Source organism: Sinohyriopsis cumingii, chromosome 3 (assembly GCF_028554795.1).
Source record: "Sinohyriopsis cumingii isolate HCF-2022 chromosome 3, ASM2855479v2, whole genome shotgun sequence".
NCBI classification, from domain to species: domain Eukaryota; kingdom Metazoa; phylum Mollusca; class Bivalvia; order Unionida; family Unionidae; genus Sinohyriopsis; species Sinohyriopsis cumingii.
Genome location: NC_142963.1, coordinates 33,626,001 through 33,645,337, shown reverse-complemented (window position 1 = coordinate 33,645,337; position 19,337 = coordinate 33,626,001). Strand labels below are relative to the sequence as shown.

Below are 19,337 nucleotides of genomic sequence, written 5' to 3'. Positions count from 1 at the left end.
CCTAAAATAATATGAAATTATTATATATTGAGAAAGAATATTATCATGCAGGTTAGAGAACATTTTTAATTCTTTCAGTACCGAGACCCGAACCCAGGTATGCGAGTTATGACAGCAATCGCCTTAGGATCCAGGTATAACACTTTCCCCTCTGTCTGGTGTATATATATGTACCTATTTATATGAAGTTTTATATGTCTTGATTTCTATAATAGGAGTCCGGAGTGAATATATTATAGGATTAGAGCCAGTTGCTGGGTCGTCATAAGAGTGTCTGTTGCGCACGAATGCTTATACCATTGACTATATTCCATCCGTTTTGGGGGATGTATGCATGGTCGAGGGGGTAAATAGGTATCATACCAGGTTAAGTAGGACAAATGCCACGAATGGTTAAATTAGACAAATGCCACATCCAGCTTCCCTTTCAGAGGCGTACATCTCATTTCGCAGGTCACTTGTCAAGCTTAAAACATCAGTATACTTACTCCCTGTTATTTAGAACGAGCTCATCAGCTTTTGAAGTATCATTGGGGGAAATGATATTTTCAAGGAATGCCTTTTTATATGATACTATACAACATGTCTTAATATGACCAGACAGATCGACACAAATGCAACATAACTCTTTAACCTGCGACGTTTCACCCGATGGTTTTCTAGCTATGAAGGTATTGCACTGTAAAAGAGTGAGGTTTATACTTTTTCTTCAAAAAGTTAATTTGTATTTTGTGGGGTTTCACATTTTTGCTCTGCGGTGGCCTAGTGGTTAGAGAGTCCGCCTCGGATGCGGGAGGTCGCAGGTTCAGACCCCGGCCGAGTTACAAAAATGGTGCTAATAGCTGCCTCGCTAGTCGCTCAGCATTAAGAGGTTAGTGTTAGGACTGGTCGGCCTGGTGTCAAAATAATGTAACTGAGTGGGACGTCATGCTACATGTCCGCGGCATGATGCTCCCTTGCTAAACATCACTTTAAACTGCCACACTGCAGACATCATATCGATATGACTGAAAAATTGTTAAAGCTACTTTAAAAATCTAAATCACTCATTTTTGCTCTTATCGTTTTTTTTCTTCTTCACTTTGTGGAATACATAAACTTACTCGGCACTATAGAGCCAGGGTTGTACTGCATGCATAAACTTACTCGGCACTATAGAGCCAGGGTTGTACTGCATGCATAAACTTACTCGGCACTATAGAGCCAGGGTTGTACTGCATACATAAACTTACTCGGCACTATAGAGCCAGGGTCGTACTGCATATATAAACTTACTCGGCACTATAGAGCCAGGGTTGTAATGCATACATAAACTTACTCGGCACTATAGAGCCAGGGTTGTACTGCATACATAAACTTACTCGGCACTATAGAGCCAGGGTTGTACTGCATACATAAACTTACTCGGCACTATAGAGCCAGGGTTGTACTGCATACATAAACTTACTCGGCACTATAGAGCCAGGGTTGTACTGCATACATAAACTTACTCGGCACTATAGAGCCAGGGTTGTACTGCATACATAAACTTACTCGGCAGTATAGAGCCAGGGTTGTACTGCATACATAAACTTACTCGGCACTATAGAGCCAGGGTTGTACTGCATACATAAACTTACTCGGCACTATAGAGCCAGGGTTGTACTGCATACATAAACTTACTCAGCACTATAGAACCAGGGTTGTACTGCATACATAAAACTTGCATACATGCTGTATCGTAAGAACCAGTGCTTCCTTTTGTTTTCATGCTAAATCATCGCTAGGATGACGTCAGCTCGACTTATTTCTATCTCACTAGGTAGCTGTCTTCTTTCTATTTGTTTATTTCCGTCCGTTTTTGTATATTAATTTATTGTGTTATTAAAGCCAGCATGCTGTATATGTACCCAAAATGCATATGAGAAATAGACAGCTGATAAGCCGTTTCTCTTAATAGGACATATAACACAATTGATTTTACTATATATTCTCTACATTTGTTTCTCAGTACTGACCTTTCCACTGTGTGACAATCAATATAAAACATATGTTAATCTAAAATACCTTTAAAGATGACTTCACGGTGAAGTTCTTGTCAAAGGTTCGCCTGCATTTTTTGAGAGGTTGGACTGCAAACAGAGCAGCATGTAAACAGAACACATAATTAACTTCCGAATCATCACCAAGGCCTTATTACTCACTGTGCACTATCGCCAAAACACATAGGGACAACCACACACTGAGCTTGTATTCTCAAGAATAAACAATTAGCTTTAAATCCCAACCAAAAATGCATAAATCTAACTCTTCTATTACCACCAAAATGAGAGATATAGACTAGAACTACATTCGTGGATACTGAACTGGAACTATTAATTGTGACCTCATTCCTGACCGGTCCAATATTTTATGGCCAATTTTAGTCAAGCTTTTATATTTGCATGCCACACCAATTCAACTTTATACGGGAAGTCTTTCTGAATTTCACTGCAAACAAGACACGTGACACCTGTCAGACAGTGTGTATTGCTGGTGTTCCACAGGGTGCGTGTGTGTGTGTGTGTGTGTGTGTGTGTGTGATTCGGATTTTTAACGTAGCTTTAAAAAAAATTCAGTCATATCGCTACGATGTCTGTATTGTGGCAGTTTATAGTGATGTCTAGCACTGGAGCATCATGCCGCAGACATGTAGCATGATGTCCCACCCAGTCACATTATCCTGACACCAGGCCGACCAGTCCTAACACTAACCTCTTAATGCTGAGCGCCAAGCGAGGCAACTGTTAGTACCATTTGTAAAAGTCTTTTTTTATAAACTATATTTTATTGAGAAAATAAATTTTCATTTAAGTTTTAAAACTTAGTTTGACAAATTTTAGACAGCAAAGTTGACTAGTGAATGGTATTTAAAACAAATGGTAGTTCGGGTCTGTGTTGCTTATAGTGATTTTGGCAGCAAACTGCAATATGCCTGTCCAGATGCGTATAGGTGTACACACTAAAAAAGCAATGACAGGTGCTATGTTCCACATTTATTGTGTCAGGTACTAAGATAGATTGTATAACTAATAGCCTACTCAGATTTAAAGTTCTGATGGGACCACTACCATGTTTTATAGTAAAACTGCATTCCATTTCAATGTCGACAAATGCAAAAGGCGACAATGGGATAGGAAAGGACAGTTTCTAGGGAGGCTCTACGTTACTGAACAATGGTGCTGATCTCTCTCATAAAGACCTAAGCCATGTCTTTGAGGTGCTATATATCAGTATGGTGATATGAACTAATCACGGTCACTTATGACAGTACACTGCACATGTCCTTATGAAACCTTGCTATCACCACCGGGCTACTGGAGAGCTTCCAAGCTGATCAAACTCTAACACTTTGTTCCAGATACCAGGCAAGACCTGAAAAGATATAACATTTTTCACTTAGTTCTAGAAAACAGTAAGATGCAGGTAAATGAAGTTAAAATGTGTTAGATATGGTGATTTCAAAATAGCATTAAGGTTACAAGCATGGGAAAAAATATTAAACTTGATAGAGCGACACCCATAAATGTGAAGCAAAGGCCATGTATTAAATTGATAAATTCATCTGAAAAATAAATGAGGTTTCTAGAAGCATGTTTAGCCATTTACAGGTTAAATAACTAATAAGGTAGATTATTTATCATAACGTTTAAGGCAATGTTGGGGCGGTGAGGTTTGGTCATTGGTGCAAACATTAGTACATAACATTATACAGGAAAGTCAAGCGACAATGTACTAATTAAAATATATTACTGTAAGCAATCTTATTCATGAGTGAAATAACAATTTTGGATATTGCAAGTGAATGCAGCCAAATATGGATACACAGATCAACTATAGGTACCAATAAATCCTACATCATCCACTAAAGGTGAAATTCTAATCCCCAAAAGTTGTAAACAAGGATGGAAAGTTGCATATGCTGGACATATACAATGTATTTGTTAATATCAAATGTGCAAACATAATTCAAATGATATGTTTTAACATTTATAGTGTATTTTTAGGAGTGTTGTTTGTATTTGACTCACAAAGATATTTTCTCTGACAAAATTTGACAAATATCCATCATTGGAACTTGTATATGGTGTAGGAATATATACATGCTGGTATCATTTAATATCATTCAAAATAGTAGTATATATGTGCATTTTGGGGGAAAACATTTTTTTATATTGTTTTTAAATTTTTACAATAATTAATTTGTTATTTTTAATTTCATTTTTATATTTTCAAAGTCAATATACATAACATATTCAAATTTCATGTGCCTGTCATTAATAATAAAGAGTTTATACCAATTTAAACTTTACTCAAACACTGCGCTGACAGGACAGAGAACACAATTTTACTATATATTCTCTACATCTGGTTCTCCGTACTGACCTTTCCACTGTGTGACAATCAATACAAATCACATATTGATCTAAAATACCTTCAAAGATGACTTCACGGTGAAGTTTTTCTCAAAGGTTCACCTGGATGTTTTTGAGAGGCTGGACTGTAAACAGAGCAGCATGTAAACAGAACACAGATTTCACTTCCGATCATCGCCAAGGCCTTATTGCTCACTGTGCACTGTCGCCGAAATGCTCAAGGACAACCACACTCTGAGCTCATATTCTGAAGAATAAAACAATTACCTTTAAATCCCAACCAAAAATGCATAAATCTAACTCTTCTGTCACCACCAAAATGAGAGAGGAAAAAATGTTCGAAAAATAGACTAGAATTCAGTCGTGACCTGATTTGTAATGGCAGTCTGAGTTGGCAAAGAAGGCGTAAATCGAAGACCGGTGCAGAATCAAATTACTATCTATGTAATTTTGCACACACAAGTAAGACCAATTGGAACATCCTCGGTTTTTATCAGTAAGTAGAGAGTGAAAACTCGGACGCAATTTGTCGCCATTGAGAACTATATGCTTAACTGCTTTCGTTCATATGAAGCCATATATCGGCGGAAGGAGACAAAGTCACAATCGGAACAATCTCGGCTTTGCTGTTATAACAAATGTGGTGTACTCAGCCAGAGGCGAATCACCAATTACATGTAACTGATGTGTATTCCTACAAATACTTTTGAAGTTACTCCACGGCTTAACGGAAATGGTCGAGCGATGAGCAGGAAGGCTCTTTTGCTAACATGGATATTTACAAGAACGTGTGATGTCATTGTACGTTACAAAGGAAAATTTTACAAAGCTTTATGTGTCATGATTATCTATACAATTAGAATAAAAGACTTTGGCAATGACCTTAACTGCAAAACAATTTGCATGTGATGTTCAGTGGATGTGTTAAGACAGCAAATTTATGACAACACTAACCTCTCCATTTTTAGGTCTCACATAACTATACTAATATGTTGTTTCATATACAGTATTTCAAACGAAAAGAATAAAAACTTTAAAAAACTATATGTACCTTAATTTGCATACTTTTCCCGGTGTTACATATGTTTGATTTAATTGTATCTGATTTAAAGTATATTTCAATTTAATTGTTTGTCAGTTTAAATTTTTTATATTTTTCATTACATGATGTTGTAATGTAAAATTATTCATTAGAGATGATACTTTTTTTCAGAAAATAGTTTGACCTTGACTGTTAGTTTATAAACACCAGGTGTTGATCTAATGTAAACAATTTTTTTTATTTCTTAGAGTAAAATGATTGGTTTTCGTCAGGCTCAGACTGGGTAAACGTGATCTCTAACACGTACGTAGTTTCTATAACCTTCCAGAAGATGATCACATGACATCTTGTTTACGTTTGTGAAGACCATATAGGAAAATTATTCTCAGTAGAAGTAGAAGCTGGGCTGTTAAACAGTTAGTAGTAGGTTGGGCTTTTTGGATTTATTTCAAATTACTTGGTTTTGGAGTTATTTCAGATCACTTGGATTCAAAGGGATTAATTCTGTTATTTTTCTGGAAAATACGTGTGCTCGTGTTATATTTTGGAACAAGGAGAGTTTTTAAAAAAATGTATTCAGCTATAAGAAACCTGAGTGAGAATTCTTGTTTCTACAAGGACTTGTAGACTTCAACACTACAGATTGCATTATACGTCATCATCTTCCATCATGGATTCTTCGTCGGGATTCGAACTGAAAATCAGCTGAACATTTTGTTATTAGGACTTCAAAATTTTATTCGTGGATAATTATTGGATTATTTTTGGATTTGATTCTATAAAACCGTAAGTTCATATTTTTCATTTTTACATAATTTTTCTAGGGTAATAAATTATTGTATTTTTCAAAGCTTGTTGTTTTCACTCTTTCTTGTGTTACTGTTTATTCGAGCCTAAACACGTGACATAAGACCCAGACACATAATATGACAAAAGACAAAAATGTTTTCAATAATTATATGAAACTGTATATCTTAAAACGGATTCCATCAAAACATTCATTCATGCATGGTACCATAAGTGCTTTTTAACATTTCACTTTGAAAGAAAAACACCTTACATCCATTATTTTTAAGCCTGTAAGGTACCAGTGCTACAATAAAGTGCCTTAGGATTAATATATGGAAGTGTATAAAGCAAAGTTTTGATACCACCTTGCACCATATCTAGTTTTTGTGGCACGCTTACTCCCTCTCTCTTTGGGGGCCCCGAGTGGCCGAGTGGTCTGAAGCGCTCTCCGTTACGGATCACTGCCATCTCACCTCTGTCTGCGTGGGTTCGAATCTCGGAGTCAGCCAATGTAGGTATGTGAGAAAGCTTGCCAGTAGCTTCTCGTGGGTCGATGGTTCTTTCCGGGGTTTTCCCGGGTTCTTCTTCCACCATTAATACTGGCCGCCATGTATAGCCTGTCGTGTGCTGAAAAATGGCGTTAAACCCTACAACAACAACAACAACAACGACAACAACAACAACTCCCTCTCTCCTCCAAAGCAAAAACTTTGTTTTTAGGGTCGCCAAGAAACCGTGTTGAATTATATGACATGCATATAACTAGGGTTAGGCGATACAGCGACTTGCTTTGTCCCAGAGTTACAGTTATACTCAGCAATAACATGGCATTAAAAAAACTGCGTAAAATTACCCAATACCAGCTCAGAATTTAGTGAGTATTTCTGCTTCGTATAGCTTAATTGACATACTTCTCCCAGCAAAAATGAATTTGTAAGAACATTCTTTACTTAAAAGACCACACAATGAATAGAATATAGCGGGGCCTTCAAGCTTTTGAGAACGTTAAGTACTTACGATACTATGTAAGTTGTTCAAACAGTATACACGCGTGACAGTTATTTACTATTTATAACTATTTCTTTAATTGGGGATTTAGTCCTGTCATTAGTATGCACTACATGTCAGTACTTATGGCCTACATGATGCTAATATACTCAGCCAGTGTTTGAAAATTCTCTCAAACAGTGTACAACCAGATGGACATGCGTGTATCGTTGATCACTGTTTATTTATTATGGAGATTTCGTAAGGGTACACTACATGTCAGCAGTTTGGAGGTACATTATGTTTGTTCACGCTTTTCACGATGATGATGCAAAATTCATAAATTCGATGTTTTTCAAAATCGCTCACTTTTATTTAGGCATTATCACTGACTACTTACAAGATTTACTGACCTCCGAGACTGAAGAGATAACAGCGAGCAAAAACGACGTACCTCCGAAACTGACGATTTGAGAAAGGAAGTGCTCCAATGTCATATGTTTATCACATTAAACTTAACAGAAAGAATTTAAATTAGCACACATTACAATCAAGACATATGTTACTGATTTTATCTTTAAGGCTGCTGATTCTGGTCTTCAGTTTTGCGATTACCAGCTCACGGCATGTGCCAACATCTGCTCCTCTTCAGGCGCTTGCATCCTCCAGAGACCTTTATCTGCGGAGACAGCAAGGTAGTCGATCTGATTCACAAATGTTGAAACTGGGGATTTCCATGTAACCTTGTGATCGTACGACGTTTCCGTTTTTATTCATCTCTCCTAGCCCTGCTTTACCCATGATGAGTTCTCGTCCTATGTTGTCGCCGCCCATTTTTGTATTCATGTCGCTCATCTTTAGTGTGTCATCTCTCTTTTGGTACTTTGTCAAAGAAGCTCCGCATTCAACCATATAAAAGCCTCTTTGGCTTCCTCGTTTGTTGGATTGTAGCTCTTCATATTGGTTATCATTTGGAATTTTGAACCGGAAGCGGGCTGTTAGAATCCTCTCGCTGTCTGGTTATTACTCCACCAGACTTGTTTCTGCTCTCTTGCTCAACATCATTCCCACCTCATTATTGTGGTCGTCTTCCCTATTGGGCGATCGTGAGTAGTGGAAGAGATGTTGTCATGCCACGATGGTTTGGCCTGATACTGTTCATCGGACCTCGCCCAGTCCTAAGATCTCCATCCAGCTTGTATCTGCCCATCTCCCTGGAAACTTTTACTGTTTTCCGTATCTTGTGTGTGTGTGTGTGTGTGTGTGTGTGTGTGTTCTCACATTCCATATCCCAATCTTTTTAACAGTTTTAGTGGGGAGAAGATTTGTCGGCATCAGCTCCCTTTCAGGTTTGGCTGGTCTGCTTATTACGCATTACTCATGGTCGTTTGCGTTGATCCTATTAATTTTCTGCTGTTTTAGTTTCTGTAGCGTGGCATTTTTGTGGTGGAGTGCTATAGTTCCACACACAACCTTCCTAGGTTTTCATACGGGCTTGGGACCGGCAACAAAAGAGTCGTACGGTGGTTTTAAAAGATGAAGCGGTGTTTTTGGCATTTATTTTTTTCATACAAAAATGATATGTTACTAACCAAAGGTTTTGTTAACATGCATGTTTTTTGATAGGTAAACACTATTGTTTAAATAAAACGTTGTCATCATTATCAATTAACCAATTTGATATATAATATTATGAAATGTGTGCTACAATCAATTCTCGTTGACTTTGGATTTTCCTCGAGATGTGAAAATCATCCATACTTGGAGAAAGAATTAACATCAAAATCTGCTTTAGAGAGACGTGGAAATAATTAATTTGACTGGAATGTACGAGACCTCCGTCACTGACAGTTTACGTGCATGCTATAACCAACGTCATAAGCGTTTACAGGCAGTTAACTAAACTGAGCAGTTTACAGGTGCGAACGTTGCATCCCAACATGCACATGACTCATCTGAGGAATTCTGTTGCTAATGATATTAGTCCGATCGACGATTTTAAAAATTAAGGTGCTCGTATCAGTGGTGGATCCATCAATTTTTATAGACCGTTATGCAAAATTACAGAGATCACTGGTACTGAAGAGTTCGAAAATTCTGTGTCTGAAGTAGTGGAGGAAATTTTTTTGGACAATTTTACACATAAAAATGCATGAAACAACCACATTGACATGCAAAAACACCTTCATTAAAGTTTTTAAGAATAAGCACTTGGACGACTGTTTGACCACTTCATATTTGTTTTATAACTAACATCTGTTAATATATACCAAGTCTTTTTTCGTATATAGAGGAGTTTGATTTGTTGCTCATCAAAACAAGCATACTATTTAGTGCCTAGGACACTTAAGATAAGGTACCCTGTTCATAGACACGCCGCGATAGCTGCCTTGGGCCGATCTGATGGTAGGATTCAACCCGTACCTCCTTTTGGTCGTGAGTTCTGAACGTGAACCACTGAAGCCTGGTCGACCTCCTTCGTAAAGTAAAAAACCTTAGTATTTATCCGAGTCTGACAATTATTCTACATGTCCCCAGCAATAGTTAAATCAGGTCGTTTATCTGTAATACCAGCTTATAAAGCAGAGCATGGCGGTTAAGTTTGTTGAAGATGTGAAAGGCGCCTAATTTGGATCCTTTTAGGTGGATTTGATAAGTGATGACTGTACAAAAGCGTGTTCTTATCACGAGAAGTCACTTGAGGATATCTTGCACGAATGAATAATGTAGTCTTAAGGATATTTTAGTTTTATTTCTCAGTTTATTTTGAGAAAAAATGTTTAAAAGTGATTTGTCTAAATATGTTATGCAGTTCGAAATGCATTCACACTGAATGATTTAACTACTTTGAAATCATGTTTAAGGACAATGTGTATGCATATATTTGTGTATTTGTATTTGTGTGCTGAATGTTGAATTATCTTGTTTGTATTACATCGTAGTATTCGGCCCCCCCCCCCCCACACAAGTGTTGTTCAAGGACAAAGTGATAGCGAGTTTCAAGGTCATATATATTACTTTATAATACTTCTTTGCATCGTGTTTACTGAATCTTCTTTCTCGAAAAGAATCAAAATTAAAATAATCTTACTTTTTACACATCTGCGCTGTAAATATGTGTATTGCTGAGTTAAAATTACCTGTGTAAATATGCTTTGGTCTTTCTGGCCCATTTGCGCATAGGGTAGAGAACACCTCAGTAAACGATACACATACCGGTACTTGCAACAGTTTGCCTTCTTGCATATCGTAATAGGCGACTAAAATGGAGACAGTCTGTTTAGTGTGTGTTGCGTCACAGGATTATGTTCCAACCTCGAAAATCTTGGACTTTATATACACTTGCCATAAGGTATTACGCTATGATGCTGTCTGTGCGTCCGTCCATCTGCCTGTTACCAATTTAATTTCTGCACAATAAATCAGTTGTCCAAGATCGAGAGTTACCTAACTTTGGGGATGGGTTGAACATGGGGTCAAAAGGTCAAAGTTCATTGTCACTGACTGATAAGAGATACATAGTTTCCACCCAACAGTTTAAGTTATCCATTTTCTATGGTAACCAGACTCTGGAGATGGCTTGCACATGGGTTTAGGAAGAACCTTGTTAATTTCAGTGTCCAAAAAAGTACAACTCAAGGGCACTGTCATTGAAAGAATTTAAATGGTTTCCGCATTTTAGAGCAATAACAGCAGTTCTATTTAACACACACGAACCTAACTTTGTGAATGGCTGATACACTTGGAATAACAAAGAAGTCTATCAATTTTGAGGTGAAGTGGTCCAAGGTCAAGGTGACGGTGACTGAAAAAGAAAAAGTGGTTTACGCACAATAACATTTAATTCTGTATGGACCAAACTTTGTGTACGGCCTATAATTTGGGTAAAAAAATAAGCATATGAATTTGGGTGTTAAAAGTTCAAAGGTCATTATTCACTTTGACTTAAAGATAAAATAGTTTTTACACTCAAATTTTATTTATTTATTTAGAGGACTATTAAAGACGGGGCGGGTGTGTTACGCAGTTTAGGATGCTTAAATATTTTGATAATACCGAAAGTGTTTCCTGTATTATTGATTTAATTTTTTTTACATGATTAACACTTATTAGGACACAAAATTTGTCAGTTGTACAATCAACATTTTATTGTATTTTTGTCCGAAAGTGCTGGTATACAACATGGTGCGGTACTAGTCGACTATATAACGATAGCGAAGTTATAGGCCAAGGGGATGACTCTATGTATCCACTTAGATACAGAGTTAGTTTCTTTCTGGGGAAGAATTGAATTTGCGATCAAATGCAAAAGCATTAAAATGGGTTTACTCATTATTTGCGGGTAACTATCCCTGGTGTACGCAAGAGCATGTAAATAGAATCGACTTGAAATCTGTAATACCTTGACCTTAGAGCTAAAAAAAAGGACTTGACAATGATTTTTTATATACTTCGAAACAGATTTTTTGTAGGCCGAACAGCTTATATGTGTATTAAAGGAAATAGATCTATATGCGCTGTTTTCTTGATTTTGGGGTATTTAAACGTCTTTTCTGATTTGTTTTTCCTCAGTTAATGGCTCTACACCTTAACTTCTGACAAACACTTGTAATTTATTTTCAGATGCCAAACATGCATGGAGAGTCTGCGCAGTGTTGTCTGTGCTTTGTTGGGGTCTTCCTGTTCCTTGGAGGAGTTCTCATGCTGGCAACGGGGATCAGTCTTATCTTGAACTATGGAGTAAGTAGGGCCATTCTTCTACCGACTGTACAAAGCGAAGAAGATAAAAGGATCGTAGGCATCGCTCTCACTTGCTTTGGAGCGGTATGCATGGCCATCAGTATTCTCGTCAGCATCATTTACCTCTGCAGCAAAACAAAGTCAAATTCAAGAGTGGCACCCGATAATATTTCACAAGCACCCAGTACCACCAGGAAAGTTAGTACTCCAGACCCTTCACGTCTGCCGTCAGCGTCGAAGGCTAAACCTCAACACGTCACAGATGTTCCCGGCTCTGCCACTATAAGCCAGAGACCAAAAACAAAGAAGAAGAAACGACATTTGAGACCTAGAGGGAATTTCGTTGGTAAACTTGCAGGAATTCAGGAAGCCGATTCTGTATCGAGGAAGGCAGCAGAAGACTCAACACATGAAGCAGACGAATACAGTGTATCTAATGAAAGATCAAGAAGTGGGTCCATGTCTAGTGCAATGACAGCAGACGACAGAAGGCCTCGTAAAGATTATTTGCCAAATTTACATAATAGGAGCAATATGCAAAGCAGACAAAGTTTAGATAGTGCAAGCACTTTCGAAGACAGCTTTAATTCTCAAATGATTGAGAAGGATTTACCCGCCTCAAGGGCCGCTGATAACAAAGCTTTGAGAACAAATAATTCTAGTCAGAGTAACCATAGGTTGAATGGTGTCCAAAATAGGCAAGGGACAAATACAGTGAGTTTCCAAAATGAGGCTTTCGAAGACGATACTAGAGCTACTAATGTACATACTTCATCCGCTAATAAATTAATCTTTAATCAGGGACGTACGGGTATAGTAACACCTCCGTTAAGTCAGCATGTTACGGTGACATCTGGTGTTGGCGACTTGGGTGATTCTCATAGCAGAGATAATTTAGATGATTCTTGGGCGCCATTAACCAAAAACCCATATTTAGGGAGTAATGAAAACGATGCTTCATTGATAGAAGACCCGGTAAACCGACTGAAGATTCCTTCTTGGGGTCAGGAAGATTCAGGTTTTCAGGTGCAAACACCGCATTCGGATACTTTGTCCCTAATCTAGTATTAGGAGTGTCTTGAAAGTAGCTTTCATTGTACTTACTTTCGTAGCATCGCACAATCAGATATAGCTGAGACAAATGTCAGCGCATCGTTTTTTAGGAACAGTTGTTTCCAAAAAATTTATAAAAATGATACCTACAGCTGCCTCGCTTGGCGCTCAGCATTAAGAGGTTAGTGTTAGGACTGGTCGGCCTGGTGTCAGGATAATTTGACTGGGTGGGACATCATGCTACATGTCTACGGCATGATGCCCCAGTGCTAGATATCATTATAAGCTGCCACACTGCAGACATCGTAGCGACATGACTGAAAAATTGTTAAAGCTACTTTGAAAATCCAAATCACACACACACACACACACACACACACACACACACACACACACACACACACCGTAGCATCGCACAATCAGATATAGCTGAGAGAAATATCAGCGCACCGTTTTTTTTTAGGAACAATTGTTTTCGAACATTTTGTGTGGAAATATTTCAATGCAATAATATATGAATGTGCAGGGACTTGTACATGAGCAGAGATTGGAAAACTCCTCCCCGTTATATGGCATTTCGATATTTGGGTTCGCGTGAAGTTTACTAGGCAAATGCACTATTGTATTTCTTACATCCAGTGAATTGTTTTATATTATCAGCCACGCTGACATTTTTAACTTGACTTCGTAACATGACTTCTACAAATCAGGTAATTTTTAAACTGTCAGCAAACTGATCCATAGTTTGTGCAGCCTTGCTTAATCGTTGAAACTGAGGGGTTGCCATGAGAACCATGAATTAAATTTGGTTTGTGCTGATCAAAGCAAACGTATTTAATATCGATAAAATCGATATGCACAGGTACAAATCCTTAAACCACTCCGGTGGCCTAGTGGTTAGTCCGCCACACACACACACACACACACACACACACACACAAATTATTAATGTGTAAGGAAAGTTTGAAGGTTCAGAATTATCAGCGCAAAGGAGAAGAATGTTCGGTGGTTTTTACTCACCCCCACCCCACCCTTGCAAAAGTACAGTCACTTGAAAATTGACGATCGTTTTATTCTTGTACACGTTTATTGGGTATTATGCACACCGGGTAAATAGACACATAGACAGACGTTCGCTTTGGTACTATTTCGAGTAAAGCCAGGGCCCTTTTTGACATTTTTGGCCACCACCACTCCCTCCAAACTTGACGTGATCTGGCCCAGATGACGGTGGTATAGATACAGGTTGCATTTAAGTTTGTCATCGTATGTAGCTTACTGATATGGGAAAGTGTCTCGCGGTGGTAAAGATGCAAGTTGCATTTGTTATCGATTGTAGCTTAGTGATATGGGAAGTGTATCGCGATGGTATCGATGCAAGCTGGTATCGATGCATTTTCGTGAGTATAGTACCATATTTCATGACTAGCAGGCGTAATGAAGTTTTTCACGCTCAACAAAATAAACTGCAGATTAGTCAGACTAATAAGGAACATTCCACCCCTTAGCCTTGTGTAGGTCTATTCTATCTGAAAGTCCCATTTAGCCGTAAATTGCCTGTGCGAGGGCCAGAAAAGAAACGTAGTCAAACAGATATCTTGTACTTTATCTTGCTTGATATAAATTACGAGTTTTGCTTTGAAACAGTGTTTTACTATCTGCGCTTTCTGTTGATAAACGATCTATTGAGATTGTTCTCTCCAGAAAGACATCAAAATACTTCTTTGCAATAGATTCATACTTTGCTTTTACTGATAAAAGAAGTGTTCTTGTAAATCATCGCTTTATGTAATTCTTAGGTTTGATTCTGAGACAGCATGGGTTTTGCAAACGTATCGATATCGATATGCATGTAAAGGGCACGAATCGCTAATCAAACCAAGAGCCAATCAATTATAGTCTTTCAATGAATGAATTATCCGTCCTAACCATACGGCATCCAAATCTCGCCAGAATTTCAAGGAAATAATAATATACAATTGCTTAATTGGGTCAGTTGAATTGCTGGCCACTCCGTGTTGAAGAAGTCGAATACCTTGTAAAAAAATGTAATAAACCGAATTCTTTACTAAAAATCTAAGGTTTTAAATGCCTCGTGCCAGACAGTATTTATTTTATAATGCCACACACTTAGAGGACCGATTACTTAATACTAATCCTATCAATATATATATTTTTTTTTGGGGGGGGGGCAGTAAGTGTTTGGTTAGTCTGCTCGGTTTTGTGAGGGTTAACGTCGTTTTTTTTTTTTTAAGTACATGATAAGCTATACATGGCTGTCAGTATATTTGGTCGAGGAAGAGCCCAGGAGGACACCGGGATGAACCACCGATCCATGGGGAAATTACTGACAAGCTTCTCCCATTCCCACTTTGGTCCAGACGAGACTGGAACTCGCGCGGACAGAAGTGAGATGTTTGAGTGATCTGTAACGGTGAGCGCCTTAGACCACTTTGATACCCATGTTCCCGTGGGGTGGGGTGGGCGTGGGGGTTGTTGAATAGAAATCTATGGGTTATCTCCTTTCGAAAATTTTCAGGATTTTACTTTATATTTTATATCTCTGCATGACAAAATAATAATTAAAATATGTGCACTTGAAAAGAAAATGAAGAAAATTCATTAAGTGCCTTTCAATATGCAGTTCAGCAACAGGAGGATGAATTAGCGAGTTGGGCGAGTTACTATGGTAATATTTGAAAACTTGAATTTCCATTGTTTTTTTTTATTTTTTCCTTATTTGCCAAATATATTTTTTGTTGTTCAGTATATGTGATATTTACTTAGATTGATTTTTGTTGAGATATTTGATAGTTTATGGTCGTCGTTATTTAACCTTGTTTACAACTATGAAGCAGATTTCATCAAATTAGGGACAATAATTCATTTGCAAATGTCTCACTTTAAATTACTTGTCATAATGTCAAGCCTCTAACGGGCAAGCAATACGAATACAGCTTTCTTTCGAGTACCTTCCATGTTCTCGTGATAGAACGTGTTACGTCAAGTTTGAAATTACACATCGTTTTAATTCCATTCATTTTTATAATTATAAAGAATTATATATTTGTTACTTAAGCTTCATCTTTTGTTCACATTTATTTTGTCAACAATGCAAAAAATATACAATATAAATTATTTTGGACTTGTTTTTAAATATGCAGAATCATACATTGTTCTTTCCTTTCTGAAAATATTTGTATGCCCACCACGATCGTACTAGGAGCATATGGTGGAGTCATTTTCCAGCCGTCTGTCTGTCTGTTCCTCATTTCGTCTCGCATTAGTTATATCTTACGTTTAGGTTATTTCAAGCACTGTGGGGTACCGCTCTGGCGGCCTAAGTGGTTAGTGTCCGCCTCGGATGCGAGAGGTCGCGGATTGGAACCCTGGCCGAGTCATAGCAAAAGACTTATAAAAATGGTACTTGCAGCTGCTTCACTTGGGGACCGTCCATAAATGACGTCACGCAGCTGGGGGAGGGGGAAGGGGGTCACACATTTGTGACGATGTGTGACGAGGGAAAGGAATTTGTTTAAAAAATGTGTGACGAGGGGGGTAGGGGTCAAAAATCGGCCAAAACCGCGTGACGTCATTTATGGATGGCCCCATGGCGCTCAGCATTAAAAGTAACGTTAGTGTTAGGATTGGTCGACCCGGTGTCAGGATCATGTGTCTGGGTGGGACGTGATGCCTCGTGTCTGCAGCATGATGCCCCAGTGCTAGACGTCACATAAACTGCCACACTGCAGACATCGTAGCAGTATGACTGAAATTGTTGTTGTTGTATGGTTTAACGCCATTTTTCAGCACAAGATAGGCTATACATGGCGGCCAGTATTAATGGTGGAGGAAGAACCCGGAAAACCCCCGGAAAGAACCACCGACCCACGAGAAGCTACTGGCAAGCTTTCTCACATAACCACATTAGCCGAATCCGAGACTCGAACCGACGCAGACAGAGGTGAGATGGCAGTGATCCGTAACGGTGAGCGGTTTAGACCACTCGGCCACTCGGGGCCCCCACTGAAATTGTTAAAGCTACGTTAAAAATCCAAATCACACAGACACACACACGCGCGCGCATGCGTACTGTGGGGCATATGTGTCCCATGAACAGTTTTCTTATTCGTCTATATCTTTTTTAGGAGAGTTTTTGTTTTGTTTTAGTCAATAAATATAAGGCGCTGAAATAGTTCATTCCTTCAGAGAACAAGATGATTAATCATTGTGACCTGCATTCCTCTAATAGGACGGCAATTGCCGAATGAGAAAAGTCGCATTCGGTGCGTCCAAATGGCCAACAGGTTCACTCAGTCACTAGCTGGTATCATTTTGTTTTAAATCCAGTCATTTACTTGCCATTAAAGAAAATGGGTACTTAAGATACGGAGGAATGGGTGAAGATTAGATAGAGTATATGCTGATTTGGCTAGCCAGGATTGGTGGATAATGAAAGTGAGGTTTTAGTATCAAGAATCTTTGAGAGCCTATCGTGGTTGTAAGTGAAAAAAATGTAAATAAGATATTGTTTTACTGTTGGAATTTCAGTCCTTTTACAGTCTCGAATTTGGAAAACTCATTGAAATTAGCACCTGACTCGTCGGTGCAGACTTGAAAGTACACGTTTCAAACACGTGTCGGTTCAGAACATGCATCGACTTACATGTATTTTTTTTAAAACAAATTCTCGACAAGGATATGTTTATACTGATAAATACAGGTTTGAAAATGAGCGTTCATAATTTTTTTTATTGAATTTTTAATACGGTGTGTGCATAGGTTTTCTATAGGAGCTCAATTAATACCGCGAGTCCTGTCATAGGTCGAACTTTTTTTTTTTCTTCACCGCTATTCCTGCTGTAAGCTGTGAACAAAAGCCCGGTTATAGTTTCAATTATCTAAAGTTATCTGCTCAATTCACAATGTATGTGAATATCGGTCTTAAAAGTCAACTGATGCGGTATCCGGTCATCGCCGCATCAGTTTACAATTAAGAGAAAAGAACACCCAAGAAGTAACTTTAAGAAACATTTGATTTACAGAGGAAAACATAATTTTTGAGAGGGATAACGTATCTTTACTTGATTTTAAAACACGAAATCAAGTAAAGATAAATTATCACTCTCAAATATTAGAACAAAATCTTTTCCCAAGAAATAGACTTCTATTTACATTACAGAATGTGTGTACAATTTTCATAAAATATGGTTCAGGAAAGCACGTATTAGCAGCTTTATCTTCTTTCCTCCAACCTGACTTTTTCTTTCTTCCCGAATCCAAGTTAATTCAACCCTGTCTTATGCCATTTAAAGTCGAAACGATTAATCATTAAAAAAAAACGCCAAGTTAATGTAGTTGATAATATTAGCCATTTAGTCACCACCTGGCAGTATTTTCCACCATTTTCGGCTGATGTACGATGCTCCATGTTAATGGTTAGTTGGTATTACATACTAAGGGACGCAACTCATGAAATCCAATAGATGTCGCTAGAACAAAGCACCATTATATCTGTTCGATCCTCCAAGGCGTAGATAGGGTTTATCACATCGGAACCATGGCTAGGGAAGATGTGTTAATACCGTCAATAAACGTTTGTTTTGTTCGCAGTGATTTTCATTTAACTCCGACATGTAATAATTAACCCGTGAAAAACATAAACTGTAACCAGGGAATGGGAATGACAGCTTGCACTAAATAGTTTGCACCTGTTCTGCGCAAATAAGTTAAAGCTTTATTATCATTGTTTGCAAACAATGCTTGCCAGATTTGCGGAATATATAGGTCACGACCTCAATTTAGATCTCCAGGGTTGATCCCGTCTTCGCTAGCCAAGGTTACGATATGATAGCCCTATCTACACGTTGGCATATCGAGCAAATATTTATGTCTACATGTCTGTGAATTTCATTGCATACGCCACCGCATCCAGTCAAAAGTAAGTTATTCAAATTTGAACACTATTCCTACATGGTCGAGACAAGGGAAACACACAACTTGAATGGACTGATAAATAAACAATTTCCACTGCCGGCCCGTGCTTCCACAAATACCTTTCACTCAAATAGACTTGTAATGGCTTCCATCTGGTACATAGTCATTCTTTTAATATTAAACTTACAAAGTACCCTTTTTAGGTCAATTGCCTCCACCATTTTCGGCTGATGTACGATGCTCCATGTTAATGGTTAGTTGGTATTACATACTAAGGGACGCAACTCATGAAATCCAATAGATGTCGCTAGAACAAAGCACCATTATATCTGTTCGATCCTCCAAGGCGTAGATAGGGTTTATCACATCGGAACCATGGCTAGGGAAGATGTGTT

The 19,337-nt window shown here is 38.2% G+C and overlaps 2 protein-coding genes across 2 annotated transcripts in view; both read left to right on the top strand.

The window, feature by feature from the left end:
- LOC149802661 (uncharacterized) overlaps positions 1-16,143 on the top strand; it is a 97,010-nt gene extending 80,867 nt beyond the window's left edge. The window contains exon 2 of the mRNA XM_089952029.1: positions 11,836-16,143. Within this exon, the coding sequence (XP_089808155.1) occupies positions 11,836-13,017 (1,182 nt within the window). The 3' untranslated portion in view covers positions 13,018-16,143. The remainder of the gene's footprint in view (positions 1-11,835) is intronic.
- LOC149802660 (uncharacterized) overlaps positions 1-19,337 on the top strand; it is an 86,054-nt gene that overhangs the window by 24,258 nt on the left and 42,459 nt on the right. The window lies entirely within an intron of this gene.